Source organism: Fringilla coelebs (genome assembly GCF_963513975.1).
Source record: "Fringilla coelebs genome assembly, chromosome: Z".
In the NCBI taxonomy this organism is placed as follows: Eukaryota; Metazoa; Chordata; class Aves; order Passeriformes; family Fringillidae; genus Fringilla; species Fringilla coelebs.
This window is the reverse complement of record NC_140031.1, coordinates 47323197-47340973: the sequence shown is the minus strand read 5'-3', so window position 1 is coordinate 47340973 and position 17777 is coordinate 47323197. Positions and strand designations below refer to the sequence as shown.

Genomic DNA, 17777 nt, shown 5'->3' with positions numbered 1-17777 from the left:
TAGCCTTTATACTATGACTTAAATGGAGGTTTTAATAATTTTGTTAATTAAAAGAGGGAAAAATGAAAGTAAGAAGGATGGTTTTGACCAGGAAAAGGTTAATTTTTTGTGGTAGCTGTGAGGTAGCATTGCCAAGGCCCCAAGGTTATGGTATACCACATGAGGTCAATGCCAGGAGTGGGGAAGCAGACTCTATTTTCCAGGGAAAAGGGGTCCCTTCTGGTTGGGAAAACATGGCTGCAGTTGGATTAGGCTCATCAGTGAGTATTTTGCATGTAAAGCACCCTCACTTTTGTACACTTTTAAATTTGTATTATTGGTCTTACTATTTGTTTTCTTATCTTATTTTTCTTCCCATTAAATTGTTCTCCTCTCAATTCATGATCCTTGCTTTCTGTTCCTTCAGTTCTCAACTCCATCACACTGCTTTAGGGAGGGGGAGGGAAAAATGGGGGAAGCAACTGTGAGCAGTAGTGTGGTTTTGGAGAATCTCAGTGGGGGCTTTGACTTGGGGAGTACCATTCCTAAAGCATGTCAAGCTTTCTTCCCATTTGCCTTTTTTGATTTTGCCTGTCAGAGGTATTTTTTATTTTAAAAAATTCATATGTGATTCATCTGCCAAACACTAAACGTGTTGTGTAAATTCAGATGTCTGAGGACAATCCATTTATTTCCTGCATCTGGAAAATAGGGAGCCTTTTAGAGATATGTCCTTATTTTTGATAAGGTGTTTCCCAAATTGTTATGTAGATGACTGCAGACCTTAAATAGTAGGTGCCTTTACCATAAGTGACATTTTGCTCCTTTCTGAATGATGCTTTATCCAGTTCTCTTTTGTAAAAAATTCTTTGGAGACAGGCCTTCTTTCCTGGCTTTCCAAGACCTCCTGACAGCACAGATCAGAGCAAGGATTGACTATGTAGAAGGTACTGACTGTTATCACTGAAAGCTGAAATTAAGACACAGCTGTGTGTCCTGTTGTGCTCTCTCCAGGAGGACTGATACTAGTCGTTCATCTTCATGGACTATGAACTTCATCTTGCTTGTGACATTTAAGGGTGATCACTTGCCATGTTGTCCAGCATCACAGTATGATTGCATCTTTAATTAGGAAATACCTAGTGTTTTATGACTTTGTCTCTTGTATTGGTTACAAAATCTGGCTAAATTCAGCAGTCAGTTACAGGGATTTTTTTTTCCATTTATGCAACTATTTTCTTGAAACCTTTAACAATTTAGTTTTGAGTTTTTTACCCCATTGTAAAACTTGTTTGCATTGGGAAGAGGGTGTGCCTGAGGCAGTTTGGACCCAGGCAATGATTGTGTAAGCCTCATTTTCTTTGGAAAGTTGACTGAAAAGCAGGAATATAAAAGAAGTCAAGTACAAGAACAGAAGTTAAGAAGGAAATTAAATAATTAAATAGAAAGAATTTGGTATAAAAAACAGCAGGAAACTTTTTAAATTTAACTTCATTTCACAATTTTGCTGTGAAGAAAAGGCTGTCAACACTGAGGAGAAAGGTGTTATTGTAGGTGGTATGTCACTTATGCCATGATGAAAAGCTTTTTTTCTGAAAGGAAGTGATACAGATGCCTTTAAGATTATTTAGTCAATTTTGCTATCTTCTTACAGTTTCCATGTAATCAAATATTCACAGCCAAAAGACTTTGTCTTTTCTGGGCTTCATCATGAATTTGCTGGTGTACTTTGAGTGAGAGCAGTGAAGGTTTCTTATGAGTTCAGTCCTTAAGATAAGTCTGATTTGATCTGTTGCATGCTTTGAAGGTTTGGGTGGGAGGCTGACTAGGAAGATACTCCTGGATGTGGCATATGGGGTAGGAGAGCAAGCAAGCAATTCAAACAAGAACTTGCCTTGCAAGCTTGAAAATACCTGACGCATTTTGGGTTGTGTGTACTCCACTGTATATATGTGCTGCTGTACTTATTTCCTGATCACAGACAGGACAGGGGTAATTTTTGCAGTAGCCAAGTGGTTATTCTCTGCCACCTCACATCATTGCCATGGGCAGTGAAAGGGCATCTCTTCCAGTTGAGGGTAGTGTGGAGTTGGTTCATGTATGGCAGATTGCTATGTGATGAACTTTTTTATGTGTAAATCATTTCTTGTACACCCTGTTATTAATATTGTTGCCATTACTGTTGTTCTTACCTCAACCCATAATCTTTACTTTACTTCAACCCTTAATCTTTTGTGCTTCCAGTGTTCCTCCTCATCTAATGGCAGGGGGAGGGCTGAGTGAGCGAATGACGCTTGGTTTAAAGTGATTCAGTGGGAGCACTAAATTAGGTGACACCATTCGTAAACTGCAGCAACCTTATTTGGTGTTTAGCACAGGGTCAAAGGGTTCAGATAACAGTACATCTGACTAGACTGGGTTTGAAATAAATTTGGTGTAAGCATTTGTTTATTAGGTACAGAACCACTGCTCACACTGTGATCTGTTCATGTGGGTATGGTACCTAACCCTGTATATATTTCTGTGTGTGCACTGTGTGTCCACCACAGTGCTCTTTTTTCAGAGCAGAGCAGGGGATCGGGATGGCTTTGTTGCTGTACTGTTTGATATCAGTTACATGATAACATCAAGGGCAAGGAAGTCATTTGGAATGTGTGCTCAGTGTTCTGCTCCTACCCTGGCCTTGAGTGCAACCTCTGGGAATTCTTTAGTTATACTCAGCCTATAAGGGAAACAGGGAAGGATGATTTTCCGCACCTTTTTACCCCCTTTTACTCCTTCATACCTCTTAAAATGGCTTTTGAGAATTTTAATTCCTTTGGATGTTAAGGAAAGCATATTCATGCTCCTGTGTCTGCCAGGTCTCCTCAGTGTGGTTTTCACATGTTTAGTCAAGAAAGATTTTTAAGAAGGCCATCTGCACCAAGGTCGTTTAAGTCATAAGTGGTATGGAATGTGGGAGAAGATGGATCAGCATTTGGAGGTCTGTTCTGGACCAGTGGTTTTGAAGTTCACTTCTGAACAACTGCAGGACCCTGATGAAGAAGCAGAATATTTGAAAGAAAAATGCTGTGGCAGTCCCAGAGAGGCAACCAATTAAGCACCATGCTGGGCTTTGACTCCTATTTATTGACTGCTGCTTGATAGTAGACACCTCAGGGGTAAGAGGAGGAAATCAGACCAACAGCCACTGTGGCCACTCAAACTGCAGCTAACTGCAGGAACAGCCCATGGCAATAGAACAGGAGGAAAAGGCAGGGCCAGAGATAATCATTGGTCCCGGTCCCCAGGTGAGCTGCAGGGCGTGCAAGAAGATTTCAGCTGCCAGTCTGACCTGGCTGCTCCAATGCTGCCATATCATGGCCCATGATATGGAACTAGATGGTAGTGAAGCCAAGCAGCTGGGATGCCTGTCCCAGGATCTGGGCAGGATTGACAAGGCCACTGGGAAGAGGACAGAAGCTCTCAGCCTTTGGAGGTGACTCCTGTCAAGCGTGAGAGAAAGGTACTCTCTCTAGTAGTGCACCCAGGCAGGTGGGACACCATGGAGAAAGGTATCCAGTACCTGGGAGAATGGATGTGCTGGAGCTAATCTCTAGGGATTCAAATAATGTGCAGTCCCCTGCAGATCCAAATGAGGTCCAGTGTGCACAATCCACGTGGCAGAAGTTTGTATGGAGCACAGGATCATTGCACACCAACTCACTGGCATTGACTTCCATGACAGGAGGAGAACAGAGTGCTTTAGGTGATTATCTAGCTACAGCCCTGTGATGATCATCTTTTTTCCTCCCTACTGACCTGCATCTTGTCTGTGGAAAGACTGCCCAAGAGTGCGGACAGACTCAAAAGACTTCAGCAGATTAGAGAGGAAATGTCCCATGCCCCTCCAGTGTGGGCCAGAGTCTAGACTATTGGGAGCAAGTACCCCTCTGCTCAAGAGAGGGGGTACAAAGCACAAGGTAACCTGTGCCTTTTGCTGTGTGACCTCAGAGAGGATGTAAGGAAGTAGGATGGAAAACCCAGCTCTGTGCTGGCAGCGCAGGTACGTGAGTTGAGAGGAAGAACAACATCAGAGAAAACTTTTCAAGGATCTGGCTCCAGTTTCCAGTGGGTGAGTCCTCAGACAGAATAGAAGTGCTGATGTTACTTCCAATCCTGAAAGGATGTCCAGTTCATATTTGCAAGAAATATCAATGAATACCATGACCAGAACTAGAGAGGCCCTGCCTCCCGCCAGGTGGGGGAAAGGGACAATCAGATCTCTTGGACTATGTGGATCCAATGGCTTGGTACATCAGACCCACAAGAAATTAGGTCTTTAGTTGACACAGATGTTCAGTGTACCCTGATGTCATCAAGATATGTAGAGGCAGAATCTTTCTCTGTTTCTGAGGAGACGGGGAAACTGGACAGCTGATTGTTCTGGAAGCTGAAGTGAGTCTGACTGGGAAGGAATTGCAAACACAGCCCATTGTGACTGGCCCAGAGGCCCTGTGCATCCTGGGTGTAGATTACCTCAGGAAGAGGATATTTCAAGGATCCAAGGGCATCATTGGATTTTTGGGATAGCTGATTGTACTGGGTTTGTGTGACCTGCTTTTGGAAGTGGGGGCTATAGGGGGTGGATTCTATGGGAAGGTTCTTCACCATCTGGCAGAGCTGATCCAAATATGAATGTGCTGCTGGCCAAGGCTGGGCCAGATAGAAATGGTGGTAATGCCTCAGTGATAACATTGAAGAAGAGGAAGAAAGAGGAGGAGAAGAAGAAAAGAAAGAAAAATATTGCACAGTTTTTATTCCAGCCAGAGAAGAGTGGAGTGAGAATATGTGAGAGGAACAACTCTGCAGACACTAAGATCAGTGGAGAAGGAGAGAGGAGGTACTCCAGGCGCCTGAGCTGAGCGGCTTGTGAGATGCCATGGTGAACACCATGGTGTAGCAGGTGTGCCTCTGCAGCCCTTGGAGATGCATCTGCAGCCCATGGAGTAGACTCACACCAGAGCAGGTGGATGCCCTAAAGTGGCTGTTACCCTGAAGGAGGCCTGTGCTGGAGCAGGGTATCTGACAGGGATCCATAGACCCGTGAAGAGACAAGCCCATGCTAGAGCAGATTTCCTGGTAGGACTTGTAACCCCATGGGGGCCTCATTTTGGGACAGCCTGTCCTTGAAGGACTGAGCCCGGTGCAAGAGTGACCCATATTGCAGAAGTTTGGGAAGGACTGCTGCCCATGTGATAGACTCACCTCTGAGAAGTTTGTGGAGAAATGTCTCCTGTGGGAGGGACTGCCTGTGGAAATAGTGGTAGGACTCCTCTCCCTGACCAGAGGGAGAAACAATGTCTAATGAGCTGACCAAAACCCCCATTCCTTGTGTCCCTGTGAGCCACTGGGGAGCACAGCTGGGATGGAGGTAAAGGTGCAGGAAAGGTGTTCTTTAAGATCTTATTCTGCTTCTCAGTATCTTGCTCTGATTTTGTTAGAAATAAATTCAGTTAATATCTCTAATTTGAGCCTGTTTTGCCCATGAAGGTGTTTGACGAATGATCTCCCCTGGTCCTTGACTCATGAACCCTTTGTTATGTTTTCTGTCCCCTGTCCAGCTGCAAAGGAGAGTGATAGAGAGGCTTTGGTGGGTGCCTGCATCCAGTCAGTGTCAATCAATGACACTGCTGTAGAGATAGAGGGCATTAAGTAGCTGAATACCTTGCCTGGTCTTTCAGAGGACCCTTCTGCTGTGGGACTGCTGAGGGTTGAAGAATAACAGGTAATGGTCACTACCACAACAGTGCAGTGTTGGCAATATCACACCAATCAGGACTCCATGACCTCCATCCATGAGATGATTCATGAAACACAGTACCAAGGAGCAGTCAGTGTGACTCTCACTCTTCAGAGCCCTGTATGGCCAGTGCATAACTCCAGTGGAGAGTGGAGACTGACAGAATTGTGGTCTGAAGAAAGTCATACCACCACTGAGCGCTTCTGTGCTGTATATGCTGGAACTTCAGTATGAGCTGGAGCCCAAGACAGCAAAATTGCTGCCATCATTAATACTGCTTAATATGTTTTTCTCTATTCCTTTAGCAGCAGACTGTGTGCAACAGTTTGCTTTCACCTGGAGGGTATCTAGTATACCTGCAATCAATTGCCCCAGGGCTGGAAACACAGCCGCACTATTTGTCTCGGATTTATCCGGACTGTAGTGGCATAGAGTGTAGATATTGCTGAATGAGAGAAATGGCCAGTGCTCTACCACTGCAGTGACTTGTGAAGAGGTAGATCAATGTGAATGGCAGCAAATGCCTGTGGGGATGGCTAAACCAGTGGGAAAAGACCAACTGGCAGCACAGAAGTAAATCTGGGCTGCTGAACTGTGACAAGATCTCTGCCCAGGTAGAGGAGTTGGCTGTAAAAGTACATCATGTAGATGCACACGTGCCCAGGAGTTGGGCTTCTGGAAAACATCACAACAATGGATTGGCCTGTCAAGATTAAAGTGTCTCAGGTGGACCTGGGCTGGCAGCATAAGAGTGAATTATTTCCAGTCAATGGGCTCAGAACACATCAGATTATCAGGGAAGACATGCAACATGAAGAGGGTGTCACAAGTCAGGCATGCACTTAATGATGGACATTATTTTCCATGTTACTCAGAAGTGAAATGCGTACTGCATTTAAGCAAGCAGATAGGTAAAGCCTCTGTGGTGTGGTAGACAATGGTTGAAATATAATGTGGAGTGATTTGGCAAGTTAATTACATCACTCTGCCACAACCTGCCGAGGCAGGCCCTTAGTGCTGACAGTGGTATAAAGAGCCACTGGATGGCTGGAGATGTACCCTGTGCCTCACGCCACTGCCTGGAACACCAGCTTGAGCCTTAAAAAGCAAGTCCTGTGACCACGTGGCAGCCCAGAATAAATGGAGTTGTAAAATGGGACTTACTTCAAAAATAGCCTCATAGACCTCATAGCCAGAGAGCACAGTACTGAGTGTGGATCATATTCCCTGTCATGCACCAGCCTCTGGGAAAATTGAGTGATACTATGGACTATTAAAACCCCATTGAAAGCAATGGTTGGTTGGACCTTCATACATTGAGGTCTGCACTTAGCAATGCCCACTTAGTTAACACTAGAGATCCATGTATCGACCTGGCCCTACCCAATCAAATCTCATATCAAAGAGGGGGATAAAGTTCCTGTGATGCGCATTAGGAATGTGTTAGGGGAGACAGTCTGGATTAGTCAAGGTTTAAGCTAAGACAAACCTGTCTGTGGGACTGTTTTTGCTCGATGACCCAAGTGCACTTTGTATCTAATGCAGTTGGACGTGTACCTGAAGGGAATTTGATTTTTAGGTGGGAGCAGTGTGTAATGTTCAGTTGTATAATATTAGTAGCTGAATGCCATAACTAGCATGGATAGTAAGTATGGACTTCTTCAGGTCATGAGCTCATGATGCAGCTTGCAACCACCTGACAGCACACCAGCCCTCCTGCTCTGGAAAACATCTCGGACAGAGAACCCACAGCCATGGGCTCAATGAGCTCAACAGATATCTTGGAGGGATGGCCATTGATGATGGAAATGATAGCTTTGCTTGTGTATATGTACTATATATGTGTATTGGTGGAAGGATTTGGGAATAAATTGTATGGTGCATAATAAGGGGTGGATAATGTTCTGGTTCCTTCCAGGACAGGGTTATTTTTAGCAGCAGCCCGGATGGGTCATGGCTAGCACCTGGAGGTTATTCTCACATCATCACTGGGGGCGAGGGGAGGGCATTCCTTCTGGCTGTGGAGAATGTGGCAGACATTTGCTCAGGGCAGGTTTCTTTGTGGTGGGCTTTTCCGTGTATGAATCAATCTCCTTTCTTGCGCAACTTTTGTGTATTTCAGGTAACATTGTTCCTGTAACATTTCTGATCTTATTGCTGTTTCCAGTAAGTTGTCCTTTTCTCAACCTGTAAGCTTTACCTTTTACAATTCTCCTCTCCCTCCTGCCTCAGGAAGTGGGGGAGGAGAAAGGGGGAGTGAACGAATCAGTGCATGCTTTGGAGTGTTTTCAGTAATGATTCCTAAATCACAACAACATGGTAAAAACAGTTAACTTGTAATTATTTTACTTCTGAGGTGTCTTTTTCTTAAGGAGAGGCAAACAGATGCTTAGCAGTGCTTTTGAAGGTGAAAAACATAGCTGAATAAGAGTATGAGCCTGTGTTGTGCTATAGATGAGTGGCGCATTGTATGTTAGGCAGCGTCATATCAAGTTTTACAAGCTGAGTAATGGCAGCAGAAAAAAGTAACCATTCATTAGAAAAAGATGAAAAAGAAAAAAAAGGGAAATTTCATGGCTAATAAAATGTTTCACGTGACCCTGTGTAGTACTACTAGAGTAGCAGTAATAATAGTATTTGGGAAAAAACCCAAAATCCATTACATTTATACTATGAAACAAACTTTTAAGAATGTGACTATAAACTTGGGCCAATTTAAGAGGCATCTCTGTGGAGAGCTTCTGTATTTCATTTTTATAAAATGGACATCTTTCATGCTCTCAGCTTTAAATTGAGTAGTAATGAAAGAAAATAGAGTGTGTGGGAACGAAGGAGCTGAAATGCAGCCTACCTTTTAAAAGCTGTGGTCACAGACTATTTTTGTAATTCTTTTAAAATATAATAGTTTCATTGGAAAGCTATTTCCTGTCAAAATTCTAGCAACTCTGTGTCTGATCTACTGAACGACAAGACCTTAAAGGTCTCGAAATTTCTGTCTTTTAAATACCATTGTCCTTAAAGTGAATTGTGTTACAATGGAAGATTTTTCCAGTAAACAAGAAAAGAAAAGGCTTTTAGAAGTAGCTAGTAGGTATTTGTAAGGTTTTTAGTTGAAAATAGTGTACTTTTGGTTCTTTACCAGTGTGCTTAAAGATAAGTTCTTTCAGAACAGTTCTTACAAATCTGTGCAGTTTTAGACACTAATGATGAGCAAGATAGGAATGCCATAGCAGATGCTTTTCAGAGCATGGTTCTGTGAGGGATTTGGGGGGGATTTTATAAAGTATTGCCTCTTCTTTCTGAGTTCGTAAGTGCCACAAAATGACAAAACTCTAATATTATACCTTAATAGCAGTTCTTATTGCCACAATTAGATAGACAATTCTGCAGAGGATGCACCGTTAGTCTCATATATATCTTATGTTCTTGTTCTTCAGGAAATAAACAATGCTGTTCAGTCTTTCTGGGAAAAGTAATTATTGGTCTTAGACATTTTCTCATACCTCTATGCAAAATTTACTACTTATATAATAATATATACTTATATAATACTTATAACCCTCATCTGGAGCAGTACAAAATAAATTAGGTACTATAGTCTGTTTTGAAATTATTCTATTTTTTTAGTTTCTTGGCTAAGAAGATTATAAGAAAATATTGAGTAGGTATTTCCAGTTAGACTTATAAGAATCTCTTTTCTATGCATTGATGATTATTTTAGTCTACTGATTGGTAATTGTTTTAATTGAAAATTATTTTAAAACATCCATCATTCATAGAGTATAATAATTTGACAATGAGATTGATCGATGTAGCCTTAAGTGGTGACAGTGCCAGAGTAATTTTGTCCTGTGTTTGTATGTGGCATTGGCAGAAAAGTTGATTAGTAAATTACTTTTTGTAAGGCCTTATACCATATAAAAAGAAGACAACATTGTGCCAGATTTATCCTTTTTTAAAAAAAATTCCAAACTTATGAAATAAAATAGGAGCTCAGACAGGAAAAAAAAAAATTACAGGAAAAAAAAAAAAGGAAAATGGAGAAGCAGTATCTTGAATTTTGAAAACCAGAAAAGGAAGACAAAATAGTTGCGCTTGTATATAGACATACTTCTGCATTGTCATACTTATGGTTTTAGTAACCATATAGACCACTAAGGAGGCAGGGAAAGCCACTGGATTTAGAGGTAGGATTCTTAATGCTTGTGGGCTTCTTGTGTTAAGGTGGCTTGTTTATAAATGCTGAATCTTGGATCATACACTGTGGGATTCCAGCTGCAGGATAACCAGCTGAGAGCTGAGGATGATATAGGACTGTTTGTCTCAAGAGCTACTCAGAAAATGGCCATTTCTTCTTTACTGAAGGTTATGAAATCACATTATCCTTTCTTCTGACATAACTACTCAGGAGTTTCCTTGTAACTCCAGATGGCATGTTCCTCTTTTGAAGTCACTGCCTTTACAATAGTGTCACACCAATAGTGTTTGATTAAGTTTATGTAAATGAGAATTCTTTCCTGACTTTGAACATTTTTTATCATTCCCAAGTAGCAGCAAATCTTGAAAAGCTGTGCTGATTCCTTTCTATTCTCAGCATTTCACTTTCTGTGGCTTGAAGAATTGGGGAGAGACAATAGGGAGAACTCATGGATTTTACTTAAAAATTCTGGCATGTACATATGCCTACAATACAGGCCTAAGCTACGTAGTTTGAAAAAACGACAGGTATTAAAAATAGTAGCATATGCTATTTGTCACAAATGTGCATTTTCACAGTCCTTTTTGACAATATTATGATTTAAGGGCTGATATAGCTGCCTTAGATCACAGCGCTGCATTCTAATATTACAGCTTTAGGTGGAAGGCGTAGCTTTCTGTTTCATCCACAGTGAGGACTCTGTTTCTTTAGGTATATTTTATTCCCATTCTCTTATTTGGTGACTCTTATGGCAGAATTTGGAAGAAAACTGTATTCAAAAGGGTTACAAATGAGTATTTAATTAGAGATACTTAGAATCCGTCTTTAAAAAATATAAAGGCAGATGTTTTAAGTGTGTGGTGGATAATAATTTACAAATATAAAATTAATATTTAAGTGTAAGTTTATGACAACAGCAAATGTAGAAAGTCTGCAGGGGGAACATTGCAGGATGATTTTAGTAAACTTGTTTCAAAGTTATTTGTGGCATTCAAAATATTTAGTAAATAAAACTGTCATGAAGACTATGGTTCTGTTTTGTTGAGTTTTTTTTTTTTTAATGCATTAAATGTCTCTTTTTTTACTGGAACAATATGATATTCTTTTTGTAAATGTTGTGTGTGCTTCAGCAAAGTGTGCAAAATAGGTGAAAGACAATTTGGAAAATTTAAATAGAGATCTTCGATACATATAAGCAGAAACAAAAATTCTCTCTTTTACAGAGAGAATTTCTAATTTTCCTTTCCTTTTACAAGTCTGTTTTAAAGAGTAAACTATTTTAAAGAATTTTTGCCACAGAAAAATGGATAAAAAGCTTTTACTATGTCAGAGTAGAACTCAAGAAATAGCAGTTTTTTGAATGGATTTCTTTTGTACCCTTTATGTGGTTTTCAAAATAATTTTAAATATTCAGACTATTTAAATATGCAGAACAATAGGAATTTCACATTTAATTGTAGTATCTCAGGCCACTGCCATCGCTCTTGCTGCCTGCTGTGCGATTGCAGATGACATCTTCTGTGCTGTAAAGCGGCTGGAAACAGTTACAAAACTAAAGCTAGATAAAGGAAATCATTGTTAAGGTCTCATTGAAAGCATAAGCTGAGTGATGAAAACTCTTGTCAATTCTCTTTTTCCCTTTTAGTTTTGCAAGGATGTTAGGGCAATAAAAAGATACGTCCTGTAAGATAAGAAGCAGTAACAAAAAAAAGCTTCAAGGATTTGGCTGATTCTCTATATGTTCAGTGCTGCAGTTTGACATAGCCCTTTTTCCAAATTATGGGTACATTGTGATGTGCATATGCAACAGATGTGCTCAAAAAATTCTGTTCAAGATTTAGCTAAATGCCGCTTTTATAAACTGTATGTCTTAGCACAAAAGCTTATTATAGTAAATATAAATATTACAAACTGATCTTAGAAATTCCATGGTATTTCACATGTATGTTGGTACTGGAAGGCTTTTACAATTATGTATAATTGTTTAATCAGAATGAAGAATTACCCAATTGGAACTAAATATAATTTTTATCGGAGATTTCTTCCATTTAATTGACACTGAAAAAGAAAATGCACACACCAAAAGTGCTTTTCAATGGTAAGCCCAGTGAGTTTTAAAAGCAAGAATTATCTGTTATATTAATTTTAGTGTTGTGTAGTATTTTTTTTTAAATAGGCCTAATGATTTTTGGTAAAAAGCCTCATAATTTACACTTGTTAGAAGTGGGAAATTATTTCAGTGATGTTAAATTTCATTGATACCGTGGCTTAAAATAAGAGACCTGAAAAATATTTCTATTTAAGCTAAGCTATACCTTGGTTAAGTTTCTTGAGTAGCTACTGAAAAGATTGACAGCTATGTCATTTTAATGTTGATGTCCTCTATTATGTTTTGAAAAGAACTAGGTCTATTAAGATAGGGACTTAGAGAGTTGCGCCTGAAACAGGTTCTCTAAGACCATTTGTCCTAAAACATACAACAGTTCATCATACTAGTAAATTGAAATATGATAGAATGATATTTTTATGCAGCTTAATAAAAAAGCTTAAATTAATCTCCTTTACATAAAAAGAGGGTTATTTAATACTATAATAATATCGTCTAAATAATAATGTCTAAAATATTTTGACACAATTCACATTTTCCAAACTGAGTTCTTCCACCATTTCTCTTTTAAGAAAGAAATTGATTTCTTTCTTATAAAAACAAACACTGAGGGTTTTGCCTTTAGAGGAGGGCTGTGTCCCACTGGTTCTTTGAGAGTATCAACAACTGTCTGCTCTTTGGATTAACAGGAGAGGCGGGGAAAATCCCAAATGACAGGGAAGGGCCCTTGCTAGCTGACGCCCATCCTGCTGCCCCCAGGGGAGACGAGGAGGCTGGTGGCATAGTTCTACTTAGAGTCAGATCATCACTTAGAGTCTTTTGGTGCACTGAAGACCCTGGCTCTGGTTTTGCTAAATTACAGTAAAATTTCTTCTCAATTGTGCTAATTTATGTCTTGATGCTCTTACTTTTTCCTTTTGAAATATTTTTGGGTTTAGATTTTCAGAAGAAGAAATTAGTATTAGCCATCTAAAATAGTACTTAAAAACTGAATAATCAAATGTTGCTTTTCTTCCATAAACCAAGACTGAAAGGAATAATTGCTTTGTTTTGACAAGTGAACCAAAGAAGTATGACACAGAAGTCTTACAGGAATGCATGCATGAAAACTAAGCTGTCATGTTTACAAGGTGATTTTTTTTCATTTGATGAATTTTTCAAACAGTTACTAGTCTGTAAACTATACTGATTTTTTTTCCAAGAAACATAAGCTTCTTTTGGCTGCAAAGAGTTAGGATTAAATATAAATACATAATTTTGGTTGTGCAGCTATTTTATGAAAACTGTAACTCATTCCAAACTGTTAGTATTTTTGCAGAGTGTGTATGTGTGTGTATATATATATATATATATATATATATATATATATAAAAAATACAGTTCATTTTACACCAACCATTGATTGTTCTACAAGACAGTTGAATAAAAGATGGATTTGAGTTATAGGTATTGAATGGAGTTAAAATTACATTCTGTGTAAACCCTTTATAAGAGAAAAGGGTGTGTGTGACCAAGTCTATTGAAGAAAGAGCTGTATTTTCAGTATTCCTTTTATCTCAGTTCTGTAAAGCACTGTTTAATGGTTTCCATTTAACTTCTACTTTTAATTAGTGTCTTTAATTGTAGTAACATCTGTTAAGTTCTATATTAAAAGACTGACATTTCCTCAATGCTTTAAGAGATGTATTTGATTTACATCCAAGCTTTTTCACCCACAAGTGATTGAGTTTCAGCTACATCCCAAAATGTTGCAAGTGTTTGAATTGTTATTTGCAAAGGGATATTCTGTAACTTCTGAGAATTTAAGAAAACACTTTATCCATGAGATATTTCATATTGGTGTGCTGTTAATTGAGATGTGCAAGATATTATGCTTTAAGAACTTCTGTATTTTTTTGAATGTTGCTTTGGAAGAGCAAAACCATAAATGTGCATTTCTGCTACTTTTAAGTCTACACCTATGACCAAAACCAATCATCTTGACCTTGCATATTAAATATCTGATGTTCTTTTTAAACATGTGTTTTGCAGACAGTTCACTTTCAATTTATTTTTCTAGTAGTGCCTCTAGATAACAACCAACACTGTAGCTGCTTTGTAAAAGAATATTGCTTGCAGGAAAAATAATGTATTTATTATATTTTGTTGCCCAAACTGTGTGCATGTGAATATTATGTTTGTTTCTCATGTTGTTGCTGTAATATGGATAGTATTAGATATGACATACTAAATAGTAGACATGAAATATACTGATTATTAAGAAGGTTTCAGTTTTTATATAATATTTTTCCTCAATTGGTTGTAAGTCATCACTGATGGTAAAATCAATTTCATTATTTCTCCACAAGAGGATGCAGAAAAAAATAGAAAACAGGGAAAAAACTCTGCTAATACTTTACTTCTGATATAAAGATACAAAGGTAGTGTGTTAGTTTGAATAGGTTGGTGGATTTGACCTGTGTTTAGTAAAATGAGTACATAGCAAGATGAAGCTAGGTTTAGTCTGGTTTTTTATGATTGCATGTATTTGCAATGATGTGCTGAATTTCCAGAAAACAGTCATGCATTGGACAACAATTATAAATATACAGAAAATAAGTTTACCCTGTAATATATTTGGTTTTAGTTTCCATTTATAATAATGAGAATTTTCCTTCTAAGTCTTAAAAAAATTGCTACTGCTGTGATTAAGGTAAAAGAACTGATTTCTTTAAACTAAAGAAATGCAAGATACAATGAAACTTACCTCAATATTTGCATTCCTGGTTTCCCTCTGTAGCAGTCTGTACAGAAGCATAATAATCCAATATTTATGTTATTATATAATCTAATATCTCCATAGAACAAGATGTTGTGTACTTTGGTACTTCTAGTCTGCATCTTTCCATTTTTTAACCATTTTGCTGTATTTGTTTTACAGATTCTAAAAATGGAATGGGGAGGAGAGTATTCTTTTGATTCTTCCAATTTAGACTGTTTGTTAAATGTCCTTCCTGGAGAATTGGAATTTCGACAAATACTTAGTGATCTTGATGAAAAAATAAAGAAGAACTCTTCCAGGTAAAGAGTATTTTATTTGAATCCAAAATACTAGTGAAAGTCATTGGGAAAGTCATTTGGGAAGAAATGTGGCTTAACTTACCTTTCTTTTCTAGTAGTAGGTTAAAATTCTGATAAATATTTCAGCAGCAGTTTTATTTTAAATGCTCGAGCATTTAACAAATTTTTAACTCTGTATAATTATTGTGCTGTAGTGTTTCTCTCTATGGTATCTTTAACAATTGTATCATCTTAACCTTAGGTTCTGTTGCGGTAGGTGTGATAGTGAAGGAAAAAAATGTGAATTCCCATGACAGTTGTATTTTCTATTATTATAAGATAGAATTTCCTCCTAATGAGATACATTTTTATTGACTAAAAGAACTACAGAATTTGAAAAAAAAGTGAAGTTTAAACTTTGTGGCTTAACTCTTTAGTACTTTTGTGATACTTTCATTAGTAAAAGATGCTGTTAAGCAAATAAAGTTTTTGTCCATTTAAAAAATAAGTATACAGTCAGAGATATTACAAATAGTAGGATTTTATATTGAATTTTGAAAACACCTGTGTGAGCATCTTCAAGTATGAACAGTGCATGTTAAAGTATGACTTCAAAGGACATCCGTCATGACATCTCTTTTAAGATTGTAACATTTTAATGTAGTCCACGTTTGTCAGAGGTCTTTGCTCCCAAACAGTTTCTGAAAGGATGGAAATAAACCATTGTCATACCTTGCTGGAAACTGAATTAGATAATTGCTCAGTTATTGTCATACTGGTTAGGAGGCTATGTTTATATCATACTGAGCTATGTGATTTTTTTTTTAGGGGGGTGGGGTATTTCTATTAGTCTTACCTCCCATTTTCATTTAAAAACATAGTGTTTACTTAAGTACTTGCAATATTAATAATCCCATGGTAGCAATGGTAGTGAAGATCTGGTAAATATGCTGTTACGGACCACTGCATAATACAATTTCACGTTAGAGTTTTCCAGCTGTTGACAGGAGCGAAATATTGATACTTAGAGATTAGTTTATGTCATAACATAGTTAATTACACAGGTAATTAAGTTTGGTGTGTCTATGTTTTTGTATATCTGGAAAAACCAGCATAAGCATTTTTAGCATAAGTGTTGTCACCTCTTCAACTAACAAAATAAAAGTAATTTTGTTGTCCTTGTTTGGAGATATCCTGAGAGTTAGGAAGATTATTCTCAAAATGAACCTTTAGAATGAATGCTTCACTACTATTTTTTGTTTTAATGTGGAAAAATGTATGCTGCTTGTTGAGAAAACATCTGACTGTGGGAAGGGAAGCCAGCTGTTCATTCCTTTAAGTGGTACTTTATAGCCACTTAGCATTTTATGTTACATTTTACGTTAACATCATCACAGTGGAAGTGTTTGTATGTCTTGAAGGAGGCTGATGGCCACCGTCTTACCTGTCTAGTCTTACAAATTAGAAGGAACTTTAAGTTTTGTGAGATCCAAATGATATTTTATTAAAGGAGAGCTGGAATGTTTGTATGTCTTGAAGGAGGCTGATGGCCACCGTCTTACCTGTCTAGTCTTACAAATTAGAAGGAACTTTTACTCTTAAGTTTTGTGAGATCCAAATGATATTTTATTAAAGGAGAGCTGGAATTTGGATTAGCAAATGGGACCAGCAATGCAGGTCAGGAAAAATTTCTGCTGAATTGACACTTAAGATAGCTTTAACCTTATTTTCACAAGGAAAACCAAGAAGTAGCTCTGTAGTTACCAGGTGCTATTTTGCTGCTGTAGTATGTCAGTTTCAGAAATTGAAAGAGTTTAAAATAAGATGGACAGCAGCTGATGTGACTTTTAAATTAAAAAGAGTCCTTTTATTGGTAATATATTAGAGGTAGCATAGAATGAAATAATTTTCAAGTTACCATTGATCTTTGTAAGTGGTATGATAAGAGCAGCTCACTGTGATACAGTGATACAATTGAAATACAATCCATTTTTCATCAGATAGATTTATGCTTTTATTAGACCACAGAGAATGAACATAATAGTATACATCATATATATATATTTAAAAATAAAGCATTGTGTAAAAAATTATGAGGCAAGAGTATATAAATCATTCAACTACTCATTTATTGCCTTCTAACAGAATAGGTTTTATAAAATTGTGCGACATGACAAATCAGATATGGTTTTCAGCTGTTGAATTACCTTCAGCATTTTTGTACTGTACCAACTCTATTTGCTGCTGTAACAACAACAAAAAAGGCCATCTGTGTGCAATTGTGTTATATGTAAATTTTAATGTAGTAAGTGGTTAATTCATTCACTTATGTCATAGAACTCTTATTACACTTGAACATTAAGTTCATTCATTTTTACAGCATTTTATAGAAGCAGGTGAATATGACTCAAAACGATCATCGTTGCTGGCCAGTTTTGGGTACAGGGGTAGTCTCAAGATTATTCTCAAGTGTGAAGTTGTATTCATCAGGTTGGCCTTTCACAGTTACTTTGGCTTTTATTGCTCATCAAAACCGAGTATTTGGATTATTTTTCCAAATTGATGGTTTAGGAATTACTAACATTTCACTTGTTAGCAATTCACAGAACTAAACTTGCAGCTTATATTTAATACTTCTAAGCAGGAAATGCAGTACAGAGCTTGAAACCAAG

General features: G+C 37.9%; 1 protein-coding gene across 1 annotated transcript in view; it reads left to right on the top strand.

Moving 5' to 3' along the window:
• KIAA0825 overlaps window positions 1-17777 on the top strand; it is a 230629-nt gene that overhangs the window by 21757 nt on the left and 191095 nt on the right. The window contains exon 2 of the mRNA XM_084224964.1: window positions 14987-15126. Coding sequence (XP_084081090.1) covers window positions 14996-15126 — 131 coding nt within the window. The 5' untranslated portion in view covers window positions 14987-14995. The remainder of the gene's footprint in view (window positions 1-14986; window positions 15127-17777) is intronic.